The sequence below is a fragment of the Pagrus major genome, chromosome 9 (assembly GCF_040436345.1).
Source record: "Pagrus major chromosome 9, Pma_NU_1.0".
NCBI classification, from domain to species: Eukaryota; Metazoa; Chordata; class Actinopteri; order Spariformes; family Sparidae; genus Pagrus; species Pagrus major.
This window is the reverse complement of record NC_133223.1, coordinates 30,036,452-30,055,101: the sequence shown is the minus strand read 5'-3', so window position 1 is coordinate 30,055,101 and position 18,650 is coordinate 30,036,452. Positions and strand designations below refer to the sequence as shown.

General features: G+C 42.2%; 1 protein-coding gene across 1 annotated transcript in view; it reads left to right on the top strand.

The window, feature by feature from the left end:
• The window catches only part of tns1b (tensin 1b), a 158,429-nt gene that overhangs the window by 31,905 nt on the left and 107,874 nt on the right, over positions 1-18,650 (top strand). Inside the window, 1 exon segment of the mRNA XM_073473289.1 lies at positions 6,256-6,370. Coding sequence (XP_073329390.1) covers positions 6,256-6,370 — 115 coding nt within the window.

The following is an 18,650-nucleotide window of genomic DNA, read 5'->3' as shown; positions in this document are numbered from 1 at the left end:
CCCCCGCACCAGTGTTCGTCCTACTGGATAAGCCTCGGTGTGTGAATGGGTCGAGGCTGGAGAGAGTGTGAGAAGGCTCAAGAGTGGTCAAAGAGGCCGCTGAATAGACTGCTAGATTGAGACATTCTGCCTGGTTAATACAGGAGTGTATAGGTGTGTGTGTGTGTGTGTGTGAGAGAGAGAGAAAGAGGCAGAAAGCTTAAGTTAAGTTTTAAACCCTTTACAGACACAGGAGCTGTTTCACTGCTGGCTTCGCTGCCTGTTAAAGTGATGGATTTTTGTCCTTCACATCGACGTGTCTGTCATGTAAATGTTCCTCAAGGCTTCATTCAGACACGACTGGACTGTGAGGACAAGAGAAACCCGGGCGAAGGAATAAAAGTTGGCAATTTAAGTTTAATATGTTGCAACTTTTAAGTTTCCTTAGGTCAAATTTTCAAATTTGTTTTATTTTTTTTTTGTTGATTTTTGAAAGATTTATTTATTTTATTCTTTGTACTGTTTTTGCGTGTTAGAAATAAAGATATATCAATCAATATATAGGCAAAAAAACACTTTATAATGTGTGGAACAGATGTTTTTACCTGCTTCTGTCGTTACAAACACGGCTGGAAAATGTCCAGGTATCAGCATAAATGTTGTCCAACTCTGACCTAGCGGCCGTCAGCTGTCACTCCATCACCATCCCCTCCGCCTGCTGACATGAACGTCAGCTCATATACATGTATCCTGAACGTGATGCGGCACATATATCAGAATACATCAGAATAAGGGAGAAGAGTATTTTCTGCTCTCACAGGTTTTTTTTTTAAACATATCTTTGACACCAAAGGACCTTCTTCACTGTCATCAATTAGATGGAAGATTCCTTTTTCGTTCCCGTTTTCTCACATGATGTTTGAAAAGTATTTCTAAGGATGTTTTTCAGGATATTTGTCATTTCATCCATGTACTTGACATGAATGCAAACTGAAAATATGAGAGCTGCGAACAAAAAATACAATAAAATAAAATCAGATCCCAGTGTATACTGTGAAAACAATCAGTGTTTTGTGGTTTAATTAACTGCTGTTCATTTTTTTTTAGCATAAGATTAATTAATGATAGTATGAAGGCACAACTACATTAAAACTGTGGGTGTATTGGGCCTTTCAGACAGCATACAGCTCTGACATGCTGTGTTAGAAGAGGTATGGAAAAGTGACAGTGGGCTTTGGAGGATTGCTGTTGTGATGGCATGATAAAAACAAAACGTTTGTTTGTAAAAAAAGAAACGCAACAAAAACTCTAATTCACTTAGAAAAACAATTTTGACACATTTTTAACCCAATTTCTTTTCATTAAAAAAAGAACATTTTTGAGGGAAATTAACCGGGATTAAGCCGAAGGACGGTGGGGTGAGGGGAGAGAGACTAAAATGCATCCACAGTGGAAAAAAACATTGCTTATTGCTATGGCAACGCGGGCTGATTAAAGTGGTCCACTCCACGTTGCAGAAGTAATTTGATTTGGAATCTGGAAAATGTGTTTCAGGCATAAACCATCAGACAGAAAACACCAGTACAAGACAGCATGTCAGTCAAGTCTTTGATTTTTATTTAACGAATGAACAAAAGCATGCTGCCAGTTAATGTCCTCTCTGTTAAATATCTGTGTGGTAATTGCCTCCATAACACATTACTTCACTGCGGACCCAAACTTTCATTCCTGTGGACTTAATGAGTGTTTTGGATGATGTGGTTAGAGCGATTAAAGAGGGTGATTCTCTCACACTTGCCTGTGGCCGGGTCGTATTCACTCTGCTGACAGCTCTGACTCCTTTCATGTTGACAGTTGGTGCTTAAACAAGCCTGGAAGTGAAACCAGAGGATTGTAATTTTGCTCAAAACACAGCGCGAGCACCGCCTCGTTCCAGCGGTATCGATTCCCACAGAGGCCGGTGTCATTTTGACGTCGCCTTAAACCCCCAAAATGCAGGCTGACTGACAGATACGCACACTCAGAGCACCATTAAACCTACTTATCGCCCCTTCAAAATCCCCTGAATCCATATCAAGACTCCAAACCCAGCAGGTGCCGGTCGGAGCTTTGGCATGGCGGCGCCGTGGATAACGCTGATGCCAGGCAGAGACCTCCAGCCCGCCCCAGTAAAGCCCCCTTGCCAACATGGCGCGGCCTGCACAGCCACGGTCATTATTTCAGCCTAACCAGATTAAGCTAATCACGTTATGTAGTGGTAAGGCGTAGCCGGGAGATGGAATGAAGGGTCGGCTGTCCTGCTGTTGCCATGTGGCTGTAAAATACAAACAGTGAACTGTCACATAGAGCTTGATAAACATGAGGGATCATAACCGTCTGTTCGAGTTTCCAAATCTTCAAATAAGCTCATGAATTATGGAAAGGCACCAATTTAGAGAATCGTAAATGAATAATTAATATGTAATTATACAGGATAGATTATTCACAGCACAATATTATTGCAGAAAGTGTTTTTCAGACATGTTAGAGTTTTTCTCCTGAGATATTTGTTCATCATCTTTTTGATAAATGTTCAACTTTTCCTCTAGCGCCACCACGAGGTTGACATTTCTTCATTTTCAATGATATTTTTCACACCTATCAAAATTTAAATTTGTCCAGTAATTCATGACAAAATGCCTGCAAAACAAATAACCTTCCCATCATCCTCTGCTGTGCTTTGTGTTTAGGGCTAACTAGCAAATGTTAGAAAATTGCTAAAATTGCTAAACTCAGGTGGTGAACATTAGCATGTTAGCATTGTTATTCTGAGTATGTTAGCATGCTGATGTTGGCATGTCACGCTCTAATAAGATAAGCCAAAAATGTATTTGGTTACTATGATAAAGATATTAAACATTCTTTTATGTTGCAGCTGAGGTCGGTACGACTGTAGAAACCAGCAAAAGCAAGCTAAAATTTTCAAAGTACCCCACATCCTCCCTTTAGAGCCACTGCCTGACTACAGACTGCAAACACAAGCAGAAGAGCTGTCACAAATGTACCTCTGTCCAATAAAGTGCGACAGTGTGTGTTTTATGCTAACATTAGCAGTGACAGGAGCGTGTTGCTGCCGCAGCTGGTCTTTTCTTGGGCTCAGGGGCAGTGTGCTTTGTGCTACTTGGTTAGCAGTTGAACAACAGTCTGTCACTGTTGCTGCTGCTCACTTGTTCTTTTGGTCAGGGGCTGTGTGCTTTGTGCTACTGAGTTAGCAAGCTGCTAAAGAGCAGGCACAGAGGCTGTGTACTCTGAGCACAGCACATTGTTGTCATTGCTAATCACATACAACTATATCCAAGACAACTCCTAATGTTATCATAATGAACGTACACAACGAACACGACTGGTGTTAGCACTGAAATGTTGTCTGCACCATCTCTGCCATTCTTGTGCCACTAGCTCGCTAATAGGTTTAGCAGTGCATCCACCTAGCCTTGTAGAAGGGGAGAGGTCAGAGTGGACGCAGGCAGGCAGGTACGTAGCAAAGGTACGAAGGTAGACAGACAGGTAGCCTGCCCAGTTGTTTCATTTGGAGCGCTGAAGTCACGCCCCCTCAGAGCATTTTGAATTAATGATTGGCGTCAGGATGAGAGGAGATTTTCTACAAATACACCAAAAAATGCTTCTAGAATAACTGCCCAACCCTGGCAACTATTTTTAAGAGTTGTGTAGAGCCCTGTCCTACACTTCCCATGATGCAACTCCAAAGTGTCTTTTGTTAAACACTGGCGTCTTTGAAACGCCATGACCCTCTGTAATACAGTCAGTCTGTTAAAAATGTCTTACCCTCAGCACATTTTGAAGTTCTCCCACTTGAAAGATCTCCTTTAAAGTTGACATCACACAGCTGTATCCCCCGGCTGAGCAGAGCTTCCCATAACTAGTAAACTTTATTGTTCTACATAGATTTACAGTGTAATTAGATGTAGAATATAACAAAACGTGATGAGTAATGACACATCTGCACTGCCTGGAAATGAGGCATCATGGGAAACAGACGAGGGGCTTTCCTTTAATTCTGCTCAGTCAGTTCCTTCTGCTAATAACAGGACAGTCGGTGATTTGAGGAGTGAGGACGGTCCAACAGATACTCTGTCTGGTTTATCATTCAAGCGTTGGGACTGTACTTTGATTACACACCCTAAGCCGCTTTTCCAACACGTTGCCTTTTAGGATCGACGAGAAGGAAAAAAAAAGTTGGTCATTAATGGTTATAAGGTTACTGTGGTTGGCAGACGGGGAATCTTTCAGAGTATATTCTCTGCCATGCTCTGAGATGGTCTTCACATATGAGAATTCCTGTGAGAAGTTCCCCAATATGCCAACCACATGGCCACTTTCAGCCCGTGTCCAGCATGCACACTTAATGGAAGCCTCATGTCTGGACGCCACGCTAAACTGGCACTTCCTGCCTCGAAAACACACACGTTTTCTCTTTAAACGCTGCTTAGAACGTATTACATAAAGAGCATTTAGGTACGTTAAAGATGTTTATGTGTTGGAGGACTTTATATTTATACTATATATATTTATGATTGATTACGTATTGATTGTACGAGCTAAAACAAATGTTTTTTCAAATGTCCAGTGAAATTTCTATTCGTTGTCTCAGTAATAATGTCTCTGTTAATGTGTTTGGTGACATTTCTACGGAAGCCCTGAGGGGCAAGTGAGTTTTTGTTTTTTCTGGTGATCCGTCTGATCTAAAGTATTTTCTCTCCTTTGTTCCTTTTTTCCCCCCAGGACATTTAAATTATTGTAAGGAGGTCCCAAGAACAAAGTAGATGTCACTTGGTTTTAGAGAAAGAGAGAGAGAGAAAAAAACCTCTGGCAATTTTTTTTATCTGTGCAAACAGGTGAAAAAAGAAAAAATGTTTTGTTTTCATGTGTTAAGCCAACCATTTTTTTCCCACAAGAGAACAAAATTCTTCTTAGGAGAAAAAAAAAAGATCTCTGAAAACTTTTTGTTTCACACCCTAAATAGCTTTTTCTCCTGAGATAAAAAAGATTAAGCACATTATTAATTTTTTCCTCCTTGGGAAAAAATGGCACTTGGTTCCATGCATGAGAGAAAAAAGAAATCAAATTAAAACTTTTTTCTCCAGGAGAAAATAACTTTTTAGGAGGCGAAAGAACATTTATCCCATCCTAAAATTGTTTCTCCTGACGAAAAAAAAACTTGATAAAACACATGAATTTCTTTTTTCTCTTGACAATTTTTCAGATAAAAAAGATTAAAAAAAATTAAAATAAGGAAGTTTGAAAGATTATCCTGACAAAACCTTTTTTTTATCACCTGATCTCAACTCATAAACACAAAAGAGAAAATAACTTAGATCAGACAAGACAAAAAAAAGATTTCATTGCTCCTCTGGGCTTCCGTAGGACTTCCACTTTATCTGATGCAATATAAAACTCTGTGGCTCAGTACTTTACTACATAATAACTATGATTTGTTGAAAATTTTGGTAAGCCAGCTGACAGGGGGATCGATTGGACCACTGCTCTCATCGGGCTTAACTTTAAAGTAAAAACGGGGCCCAGCTGAGCAAACACACCACAGAAAATGATGTCACATTTCCCCACGGCCCGTCATTAGGGGGTAAATGGAAACACGATGCAGGTTTCTCCTAAAAAGACGCCGCAGGAAGAGATCAGACTTCCAAAGCTCGACTTTTCTGGTTTGCTCTCCACCGAGTTTACAAAGCCGGCAGGAAAAGGACTGATAGGTTCACAGTGGAGGAGAAACAGCAGGCTGCAGACGGACCCAGACGGATGTTTAACTGGGAGGTTAGAGTTTCTGCAGAGTTACATAACACACCTGCAAGGAGGGGAGTGAGATGACAGGACAAAAGAGGGAGGAAGAGGGCGAAAGAAAGAAGGAAAACAACAGATTCTCCTTTTTTCCCCCCTAGTTTTGTTTTTGTTCTGCCAACCATTGATCATTTTATGTGGTCTTTTAGTCCTGATCCGCTTGTGATGATCTGGACAAAGGGTCACATCTGAGATAAGTGTGAGCACGAGATTATGTAATTTATGCGAGTAGCCAGGTGTTGATTTTATAAACTGCATATGAACTAAGAATGTTTTCTCTTTTGCGAAAACACCTGCACCTGCCAAAAAAAAGAAAGAAATTCCTCCCGATGACTCACAGCACCTGGACTCACTGAAGTCCCGTCAGGTCACCACATTTTAACACCTCTTTTGTCTTTTGTTGTTGTTTTTCCTTTTCTGCAGCCGGAGGAGTTGGAGGCTCTTCATTCCCACACATTCCGGGTGAAGACGTTCAAGAAGGCGAAGCACTGCAGCGTCTGTAAACAGACCATCACCCAGGACGGACTCATCTGCAGAGGTCAGTCACCTGTTCCCTAAAGCTCCGACGTCTCCGACTTTCTTCTGCAGCTGTTTTCAGATTCCTGTTGGAGATCTTTCTTTGCTGTAGCCGTTTAAATGTTCGCCTCGCTGCACTGATGTTCGCGTGTGCTCCATCGCTGTCGGGTGTAGCTACAGGTTGTAAACTTTTTACCAGAGAGGGCAGCAGAACACTGCTTTTCAGCCTGGTCTTCAGCACTGACTGTATAAAATATGGACCGAGCTTCCAGACCTGCATGTTGACTCCACTGGTTTCATAAAGAAGTCTGATTGTATGTAAGCTTATGAGAAAATAACCCGACCTCTCACTTGATTTATTACCTCAGTAAAGAGTTTTCTCATGAGTTTATGGTCTCAGTCCCTCGTCGAAAGTCTTCTACAACACAGCATAATATTCATTTAGTATATAATTGTCCGATTTAGAGGAAAATAAAGGATAAAGCAGGTGTGCTTTGGGGCACGGCTACCTTCTGATTAACTAGTAGCTTCCACTAGAGCCCGACCGACACTGGATTTTGGGGGCAGATTCTGATACTGACATTGGGGAGTAAAAATGTCTCGTCCAAATACTGTCAGTTTTGGCTCCAAAAAAAAAAAGATGGCGATGGTCATGGCCTTAAAATCTTTGTGTGAAGCTAAGCTAACCAGCTGTACAGCAGTATAGCTTCATATATACCATAAAGATATGAGAGTGTCATGTATATCGCTTTACAGAGATAGTCAAAACTGACACAGCTGAGGCCGAGATATCCTGACTGTCAGTCCATAAACATGTCATGTTGGATCTTACATTTCCAAATGTGATTTGCAGCGTGATAGCATCTTTTATTCGACCATCTCTGCCTGGAAAAATCAGCTAAATCTTCACAAAGCTCCTCTTAGAGCCATAGAAGACGTGACACAACTGTTTCTGAAGGCTGTGTTGTGCTTCCCAGAACAAGTGAACTGATCTTAATGTGTAAAATACTGACGCAACTCTCAACTGCAGGACTACGACTACTTTACACCTCTGCACGTCTCGAGCCTTTGACCCCGGCACTCCATTTTGCTAGTTGCTTCTAGTTTTTACCAAAATGTGGGTTTAATAAATCATAAGACAGAGAAAGAGACAGAGAGAGAGAGAGTGGTGGTTGATGTCTGGCTGTAGAAGTCTGCTGCTCATTTTAAATCACTCATGCACATGAGCAAACCCAGACATGGCGAGGAGCAGGGAGAGCCAATCAAACTGAGGTCAATTTAATCAGAATAGACTGAAACGCAGCCTCGTCACGATGGTTTATTTCTCATATAAATCAGGTCGTACGATCGAAGGGCCCAGGTGCTGTCATTTTATGAGAGAGTTTCAGTAACTGTCTGAACACAAGTGAACAGTGTTTATCCAGAACAGATTGATGGGAACAGCCTGTTAAACAAAGTCTAACAAATCCTTTAAAGGGGGAAGAAGTTAAACTTGAGTCGATGTCTCATTACTTTAAAAATCCAGTGGTTATTTTATCAACCCAGCATGAAGGTGGGCAACGCAAGAACAAAATGTCCCTCTGTCAAACAGCCTTCAGGGTCCAAAAGATGCCATCATACTGAGAATGGTTCTTGTTTTTCGACGCTGTGCCCTTCAAACATGTACCCGTCCTGTGTCAGGTGGTTTGGGGGAAGCGGTGAGCTGAATATTCCCCACTCTCGTGTGCCAAACCAAACATCCAGCCGTTTCCGTACGGTTTCGTTTGACGTTATCTGTCTGAAAACAGACATTTCCACTACAACATGACGTGATGAGAGGAACCGGGGGTCGGATATTCTTTCGATTTCGTTTGAACCCACTCGGAGCGACAGATGTGGAGGGTTATCTGCACGGCGAGCACATTAAAGTGGGTTATTGAATCTCAGCTACTTTTCCTGCAATTGTTGCTTCACATTATAATAATTTAATCTCACCCAACTGGCAAAGACTGAACAAACAGTAGAAGAATGAGACACTGCTTGATACTGGCACCCTCGTTTGTACATTTTCCATCAATATTCTGTTAAAATTTACTGAATCACTCAAACAACGCAAATCACTCATCATCATCAGTCATCCACATTCCCTCTTTAGTGAACGCCATTAAGGAAATTGAGAAGCTGTTAACCCTTAGCCTTTCTGAGGCTTCCTTCGCCCTCCTCTGTCATTTAACTGACCGATCCCTGACACAAAGACGACCCCTGCTGACCTCAGATGACCTCTCGTTCAGCCCACTGATGGATGTTGCAACAGATCCTGCTTTCCATGTCCCGGCAAGTTTCAGCAGTTATTACACCCTCCGTGGGCCTTAGCTGTAATTTAAGTAATCAAACAAAAGAGTTTTATCCTGTGAGTTTCCCCGAATGCAAATTATGTTGCTTGTTTTGGTTCGAGGCGCTGATTACATTTCGAACGTCGACCCGAGCGAGTTGGGACTTTATTTGAACATTAGGGTCCTGAACATCGTCCCTCAACCAAAGAGGAAAGGATGTGATAAGATCTTGTGTCTACAAAACAACAGCCAGCTCCAGAGAAAGCTGCTCGTGGTAGAAGATAAAAGGTTACCGTCAAGTGTTACAGCCGCTCTGAAGTCATGTTTTACTTACAAGCTCACAGAGGAAACACAAGAATCACGCTGGATGATGAAGGCATGGTTAGAGAATGTATGAACCTCTGAATAATGATCAGCACTCAACGATAGAGAGCTGAAGTCACGCTCCTTCAGGTTTCCCTCATGGGACCTTGAAAACTAAAGACAAATATATATTTTTTTCATCCCGTTTGAATTGTGCCCTGAGTCACACGTTTGTCAAATTAAAAGATAATTTTCCAAGTCAAGAAAGTCTCAGTTTGTCATAAATAAAGTAAAATCTCATGTAGTTTTGTGTTAAAGCGCTCAGTGAAGTACATCGTCACCAACACCAACGTGGCCGCCAACTTGGCCCTGAAAAGCTACTAAAAAAGATGAAAATCACAATAAATCTGCTCATATTGACGACTGCAGTTATGTGAAAGGAGAGTTGGTCAGTTCAGTGAGCTGCTGATATACAGGAGCAGCTCTACAATGTTTAAATGGTGAGCGTTTAACGAGACGACGTCACTAACGAGACTGTTGGCTGTGTCGTCTTTACACAGTTTTATATTTCATTAGTTTTACAAGAAACTGAGACTTTCCTGACTTGGAAAACTATCTTTAAAATTGACAAACATCATAATGTGTAGTTCCTGGCACAATTCAGGTCAGATCAAATAATTCTCTCTTCGATCACTACCATACAAAGTTTTTCTGAGACAAGGTCCCTGGAGGGAAACAGGACTTGGGCTCTCTGCGGGTGGTGCAGCTAAAAGGTTACTGTCAAGTGTTACAGCCTCCCTCAAGTCATATTTTACTTACAAGGTCACAGAGGCAACACCAGAATCACACTTCATATCAAAGAGCTGCTGTAGCAGGTAGGAAAATAAGATATACAGTATATGAAGCAGTGAATAAGGGTGAACATTGGAACAGAGATGGATGCATGTTGACTGAAGCCTCTGAGAGCAGTAGAGTTGCTCTGCAGGATCCAGCCTCTCCCTCCGTCCTGCAGCACTTCCCCTCTGCCGCTCTTGTTTACTAACACTGTGCAGTCACATGGCCTCGTAATGACACCAGCTCGTGGACTTCCTCTCTCCTCAGCGGTTGCCAGGATACAAGGTGTTAGCTGCTTCGACAATAGCGTGTTGACGCAGGTCAGGGCCGCAGTTTTCCAGTAAAAAAAAAAAAAAAACAGCCTTCTGTTGAAGGGTATTTTTGGAGAACTTGGCCCGAGGGGCAGGAACTGGCTTTTATATCCATTCAGTGTGGTGCAGTTCAGGTTAAATAGATGGTTTGTGTGCAGGGGCGGGTCAACAGAGAGCTGTTGTGACTGAGATTCTCACAGATGATTTAGTTCTTGACATAGTTCATTACTGACTGAAGGAAAACACTGAAATTGTTGTGTTTGGCTTCTGTAAAGGCGTCAAACAAAGTCGATCTAACCTCAAAGAAAAATTCAAATCACCTTCAAACAAATCTGCAAAAATGGGTTGGAAGTGTTTTTTTAATGCAGAGGGTGTAGCTCCTGTTCTGTCCTCGTTCTGCAGGCGACCACACCGCCGCTCATTGTAAACACAGACCTTCAAAGGCTAGCTGGAGACACACCACAGTGGCAGGCGTGTGTTTTTTTGTGTGTGTGTATGTGTGTGTGAGTGTGTGTGAGTGTGTGTGTGTGTGTGTGAGTGTGTGTGTGTGTGTGTGTGTGTGAGTGTGAGTTAAGGTTATCACGGCTCTGTTCTTGACTGCTGAGCTCATACAGCTGCTATGCAACAAAGCCCAATGAGGGTTAAAACACAATCTCACATGCAGAACCGGCTGCTGATAGTGATTTAGTTGCATGCACTAATGTCAGAAAGACAGAAAAACACATATTGTTCTTGTGGTGCTCAAAGCGTCAAAAAAATACATTTGAAAAACCTAACAGCAGTGTGCACAGACCTTGTTGTGAGCAGCTGCATGTAGGAACTATTTTCTTTCTATTGGACCTTTCAACCGTATCACAGTGCAGAAGGAAACGTGCGTCTACTCCTGGATGAGAGGCTCGTACTTCAGTACATCAATGCTGTCCTCCTCAGCTGAGCTGTAACAACAGTCATGGTAGTGAGCGAGCCTCTCGTCCATGAGCAGAATAGATCTAAACAATTGGACTGGACACAGCACTGGAGGTGGAGCCCCGTTCATTCCTGAGAAAACTGCTCAGGTGCGCCTGAAACCCCAAAAAGCTTGACTTCCTGGGTATAAACCCGGATTACTACCCAGATCTTCGGTGCTGTGGGGCCCATAGAGCGTAGAGACTTCCACTGAGCAAGCCGGCTAGCCTCTGGTTTAGCTTCTTCCAGACTTTCCAAATTATGAGTCATTTCACTTTAAAATTTGGCTTTGAAGCCTGGCAGGTGGCTTGATGAGTAGATGCATGCATCCATCTGTGCGATGATACGGAAAGAAAATAGTTCCTTCATCAAACTGTTAACTTCAAGGCCTGTGGATTATCTTGAGGAACCGGATTGTGATTTCTGGAAAGAGACATCTGATAAAGCCATAGCAGTTGGACCACATCACTGTTTTGTCTGCCTCGGTGCCGCTCCTCCCTTTAGCAGAAGTCATTAGTGTAATAGGTGGAGCAGATGGATGAAGATGACCACTGGTTCTCTGTGGATGATGGATGGTTGACTGTCTCCACGTCTAATATCATTATACTAATCCACTAAACTGACCAGACAATGACTTTCCATGAACACTGCCGGATGACAGAGGCTCGCTGTGCTCTGTCGCTGTGACTGCAGGACAGATTAGTGCTGATTTTGAGAATTCTTCATGCACGTGAACTTTTCTGCGCTCTCATCCGCCTGCATGTCAGTTTCAATGTCAGATAAACTGCACACATCTGTGTCACACATGCTCACAAAAAACCCCTCTAATTAAACCGTCACGTGCATGCACTGTGAAACTTACAGTATCAGCACAGACCTCCACACTGGCAGCTCCAGAGCAGTTAATGCTGTTGGGGAGCCACCTGCTGGATGAGCTGAAACACTGAACTGAACTGTAGTTAAAACTTTTACTGTGAGAGACTTGGGGCTGATTGAATTGAATTGGATCAATAGTGCAGCACCCCCATATTGTTTTAGAAAAAATGAGACATGATATTACAGCTGACACGGTGACTGCTATGCATCAAATCAAGAAGAGGGGTGCATATGTCAACATTTTTAAGCTCACCCAGATAAAAATAAATAAAGCTAAAGTCAGATTCTTTGCAAATGAACTCTATACAACCTGTGATTGTTTTCTATTTTTTTTAGATAATACAAATATTCTCTTCACCGCTGACAACATTTTCATGTACAGACTTTTTCCATGCTGTGTATGCAAATAGTTTATTTTTAGAGGCTTATAGTTTTTTCTTGATCTTGCAAAAAAGCATGTGAGAAGGTCTAGTTAGTAGGTGGTCGGGAGCTTTTGATCAGTATTGCTGTATATTTCCAATACTGAATTTATTTTCCTACTGTGCTACATGATAGTGTTTTGAGCCGATAGGTCATGAAACCATCAGTCTTCATTATAAAATTCACCCATTAATAAAGGGACATGTGACATTTACAGGTAAAGAAGAAAGATAAGGAGCACCCAGCTGTAGCTTTTTCTTTCAGCCACCAGGAGGCAGCAGAGTCCTTTGTTTACCTCCATCCATTTGTGCAGCCACATCTGCTGCTGACCTCCAGTGTAAATCTCCCAAAGTTTCCATCAAAAACCTCAAAGCTGATCTTGTTAGTGCACATTGTGGACATTCCTGTCACACACGTTCTTGTTGTACTTGCAGGCTAATTTGCTGTGTTTTCTGTAGCTGCAGCTTGAATCAAAGGAAACAGCTGCTTCAACCAAAACAAAGTCAGACTAATCCTCACAGACGCTAAAAAACAGACGGGGAAGTAAACAAACAGAAGTCCTGTTTTGTCAGGTCAGAGCAAACAGATGACACACACAACGAGTCCATGGGAACCCTCATTCAGGATTTATTCTGCAGTGTTTTCGGGGAAACTCTCCCGTGTTAGGAAATCCTTAGCAGCTGGATGAAGGTGGGGCTTCACCCACAGAAACCCAACACTGGCAAGGGTTTTAGCTGGGAAAGATGTGTGGGCTGAATGATGACACCCCTGTATGAGTCAAGTGACAGAGAGTGTTGACTGAGTGTCAGTAAGTACTACTGTTAATACTACAGAAACTGCAGCGAGCACACAGTACTGGAACATATCAGTCATGTAAAGTCATCAGATGTTTGCAGGCACTTTTGTGCAGCTCTAATACCTGTTTCAGTGGATCTATTACATGAGCTGGAGGTATGTGGCACTACTGTACCTTCATCCCTCAAGAGATCCGTCTACTGATAACAACAACTGAGGAACAGGAGCCTCATTACATGAAATGAAATGCTCGTCTCAGCTGAACCTCAGACCTTGTATCCAAACAGGAACCGTTAACTTGATTATTCAATCGGCACTCGTCCTGTTATGCCTGCATCTGTATGCAGACGGCCTGTATCCATGACAACAGCTGACTCACTTTACTCGGACAAGACAAGATAGGCACAGATCCACATTATACTGTATTTACATCACTCTTTACGTTATCTTAAAGCATGATGGGAACCAAAGTGGAAGATTCCTAAAATATATCCATCCCATTACATGAGTAAGACAACATAAATGACCAAAAGCATGAATATTAGCTTTTACTTGTTATACTAATCAGGATAAATCCCTGGAAAAACAGATTCTTCATTCCTATAAAGTTATTTCCTGTGTTCTGTGTTCTAAAATCCAAGTGTAAATTCCCCTTTTTTCATAAAAACCCCCCGAAAACATCAGTATTTAGCATTTAGTTTAATAAAAATGCCATAAGCCTTAGAATACAGAATCTTAGCTATACAATTGACATTACATGCAAGAATTAAGCAGAAAGTAAACCCCTGTAAGTCCGCCCAAGTAACATAAGTAAGTTATATAAGGATGAGGATTTTGGGAAAACAACACTATGTTAAAAATATAATCACAACAGTTGATTTTGGCCTTCGGTGGAGCTCGAGACGTCCCGTCCTGAGGGTCAGTGTGTGTCCGTACACGTGTCGGTGCTCACGTGTTTGTGATTGTGCCTGAGGAAGAGGAGAGGGATGCAGAGAGAGTGAGAGTGAGGGTGAGGAGGGGGGGAGGAAGAGGAAACTCTCCAGCCCTGCCCTCTGATTGTGTTGTAAAGGGGGTCCAGCCCAGCCCGGTGGGAGTACACACTCGTTCCAAGGGACCAGGGGAAGGAAATCACCCAGCCTCAGTCACACACATTTTCTCCCCCTCCTCCCTCCCTCTGATGTTGCACAGCATACCACAGACTCAGAGTCAGATAGCAACTGGTGCTCCACACTCCTCATCATCTCCTCATCATCCTGACCAACTCCCATCCCCGCTGTCCTCTCATTTACTCGCTGATTGATGTGAGCAGTTGTTGCACCCCCACTCTATTACTCATCCTTTTCCATATAGATGTCTTCCCCCCTCCAACATCTTCCTTTTCTCTCCTCATCTTCCATCCCCTTCCTCCTCCTCTCCCGCCTCTTTCTTTCTTCCATCCCTCCACCAGGAACATTTCTGCTCTGTTTATTCTCCAAAGCTCCGACTTCCTAACAAGGTAAAGCCTAACCCGACTTCTCCGGGCTCAGTGCTTTCACACCCAATATGGAAGTCCTGCTTCTTCCCATGTGGCCCAGGAGTGTTGTTTACTGGGGGACTCACGTGCTGGGAGCGCCGTCCTGATGGACACGCACATGGTTTTTATGCTTATCCAGCAAACAGCAGAGTATGTTTTGAATTTCACGATTATGAGATCATTCCATGTGACTTCTGTCACATCAACAAGTCTGAAATGCGTAGTGTGAGCTCAGAGGACTCTGTCTCTTGGGAATTATACAAGAAAATCATAAATGTGGTGGAAAATATGACGGCAGCTAAAGATTATATTTATTATTGACTCATCTGCTGATCATTTCACATTTCTTTGTTTATTAAATGTAAAAAAAACTGTGACAAATGCTCATCACAGTCCAAAGTGACGTCTTCAAATTGCTTCTTTTGTTCAACCAACAAACCAAAAACCAAAGACTCTTTATTTACGATCATACATGACAAAGAAAAGCAGCAGATGTTTGACATTTCTTTCTTGAAAAATGACGTAAACGCTTACTCGCTCATCAAAGCAGTTGGTCATTGCAGCTGTAGTGGAAAATATCAGAACGCTGCACAGTTACAATTCTCTGAAAAACAATTGTATAACATTTTTTAAATTAAATAATCATTTGGGTGTTTAAGATGCCAGAATTGGCCGGTTTTAGACATGACCAGCTGGTCAGTGTCGGATACATCCTATTCTGTGCCAGTCACACTTACCCAACCTGACCTGAAGGAGAGAAACCAAATATTTTATGTTATCTACCTAGTTTATGTGCACTCCTTTCATTTTCAGCTCAGTGTGAGAGTCTTTACTGTATTTTGCCATCATTTACAGCTTTCTGATACCTTGCTCGTCTCCTCTGCTGCCGGTGTGTTTCACTGCGGGAGTCGACACCAACATGAAGCGGAGCAGAGACAGGGACGTTACTCGAGTTGACGACAGGATGTGTTGTAAGGCGAGGGTTAGGGTTCGGGAAAATCTCCAATGTCTGAACCAGGTCGGCCCACTTTTAACTGTTAGAGACAAACTCTTTCTGTTTTTACCGGAGTCCCAGATACCCGTTCCAATCTGGAATCGGCCAAGAAACTTGCAATTGGTGCATCTCTAATTTTAAAGGCTAAATGATTGAGCAGCTATTCAGTGGTCCAAAAACAATGGGCCAAACATGGGAAACTAAGATGGAAAGGAACAGTTACAGCCTTAATGGAAAGGTCATATGCTCCCCTGTGCTTTGAGAAAAGGCTTTGGTGCCTTTGGATAATTAAGAGTTGATCAGAGATGACAAACACTAACCTCATTAGTCTGTAACCTCTGCTGTTCAGAACTGAGTGTAATGTAATGTGTCTCCTTCTCTCTGTCGGCCTCTGGACTCTGCACCCTGTGATACACTATGTGGGTCATGTTGTATATAGAAGAGCTCCTTTAGGTTTGACCCTGGGAACTCGAGTATAGGTTTGAAAGTCTTGGAAATGTGTATCCCGGTAGGATTTCACGGTGCCACCCACATTCGAAGGTCTCTAATTAAGAAGTCAAACCGACTCTCAAATGTTACCCCCCCAAGTGCAAATATAGTCCCCGCGTGTGCCTAAATAGAAACTAACTACACCATGATGTAATTATACATTTGGCTCTGGAAGGGAAGCTTCTCACTTTCCCTACTTTCAGTATGTATACTGTACACTCCTCATATACTGGCTGACTGAACGAGAATTATAAATGTTCCTCTTATTTACATTTAGGCTAACTACGAACATCGTTTTGTTGTATATGAGCTTATGACGCTATAGAGGTGCAGTGAAGTTTATTGAAAATATTGGCAATATTAAAAGAGCAATATCATAAACACCGCATTTTAAAAAAAGAAGTCCCTGACAGGCTGTAGTCTGGAGACAAGTGTTGATAATGATTTAACAAACCTAATAAACTCATCAGAGCGGTCAGTCTGATGTCTGGGAGCCTTGGACAGATCTAATCTCAACTCCCGCCTTCAATAAATGATAAGGTTCATTTATTAAACTCTTAGAATTGGTTGTAAATATTTGTGTTAATGCAGTTGGGAGCCTGTGCACCTCAAAGCGAGCCTGTTTTCTCCTGCACACCTTTTATTTAAACAGTTTGCACCAAGCAGTCAGTCAAAGTCTCCAAATATGTGCCAACATCTTCTTTTTTTTCTGCAAATCATGAATATGTTAAAACTTCACCGTGATTTATGCTCAGTTTTCAATTTTTAATGTTTCGTTCATAGCCTAGTTAGGATTAGGCACAAAAAGCACTTTGTTAGGGATAGGATTTCATCACGTTTTGGCTGACGTGTTTTTGTCATCACAAACACGGCTAGCAATCAGACAATAAAACTGATACGTAAGACACGTACAAATGTATGTTATGTGTGGCTTGCAGAAACGTACAGTGCCAACAGAAGTGAATTATAAAGGTGTGCTTTGTGTTTATTCTCCCCAAGCAGCCAGTAAACGGACTGTACAAGCTGCTTATGACCCACATTTGTTTGCTGTGAGGAGGCGACCTCTAGTGGCCTTGGTACTTATGACAGCAGCAAAGGAGGAAGTCAGGCGATGTAGTGTAAGGAGGAGGTTTGGGAGACAACTTTTTGTGTCCCTCGTGAAATCAAAAGTCGACGATGACTTATTTTAACCTAAATACTTAAGTTACGTCCATAACTTGTGTTATTTACGCAGGTTAACATACTTATTTTAACCCAAACCATGATCTTTGCCTAAACCTAACAAGGAGTTTTGATGCCTTCACGGAAAATGCAAATGTTTATTATGTTACGCCGAATGGGATTGCATTATTTCCCAGGGGATGAATCTCTGATCTGTCTGCATGTTCACTGGCTTGAGGCGTAGATTTATATAAACTACACACGGCAGCATGTGGTTTTAAGAACAAAGAGTTTCAGGTCTTTGTTTGGGGAAATATACTGTGCGATTAAAGGTCATACATCAGCGAGAACAAAGTGTTTAAGAAGCAGACTGTATATCTGAGGTAAGAAAGATTACAGGAAGTATAGGGTTAAGAAAACATACACAGTATAACGCAGACATGATCTCCACTCTCACACAATGTGAGGACTGGCCGCCTCCCAACTTCATATCAATGACTTAAAACTAATCACAATAGATATTACACTCGCTTTGAAAAATGTGGCTCGAGACAGGAAGAATAACTCATTACATAAGGTGTAGCGCGTTCCAGTAAAAGCATACAGTCTTCTCCTTTATTTGGAAAGCTTACGCCTCCGCACACCGAGCTCTGTTTGTGTTCTCCGTCCTTCGAGGGGATCTGACAATTTATGAGCCGCGGGTCCAGGTGCTCTCCCCTGTTGACCCTTATTTGTAGACCCGGGGGGAGTCCAGAGAGAGAGGGGGCTCGTGGCTGAAGGAAGGCTGCAAAAAAATGTGATTAAATTCAGTCAGAACGATTCATTTTATCTTGTTTGGCTGCGTTTTATGAATTCCTTTCAACTCTGACTCCCAGATGGCGTGACCTCTTCTGTACTTACAGAGACTTTTTAAAAAATGACATATTTAAAGTGGCTATAAACAATATTTTCATATCAGTAATGGATCACAAAAGTACTAGTATGTGACACGGGCCAGTCGTAGTCCTTCAGCTCATTGTTTTGGAGGTTCTGGTTCGGTCTCGCCGCTCTCGTCAGTGTCGTTTCCAGCCAAAGCAAACAGCTGGTTTGAGCAGACAGACAGTCAGCAACTAGCTGGTGAACGTAGCCGAGCATTTATCAGCTAAAGAGCCAGATATTTGTCTCAGAAGTCCAAAACAGAGCTCACAGGTGAGCAAACTGTACCTACATTCTCAACAAGACTTCAAAATGAATGCTAATGTTGTGCTTTTAAAACTTAGTGTTTGTCAAAATGACTTAACAGGTGATAAAACGCAGCATCAGTGATGTATTACAGCTCGTTTTTTCACCTACAAGTGTCCAAAAAAAAC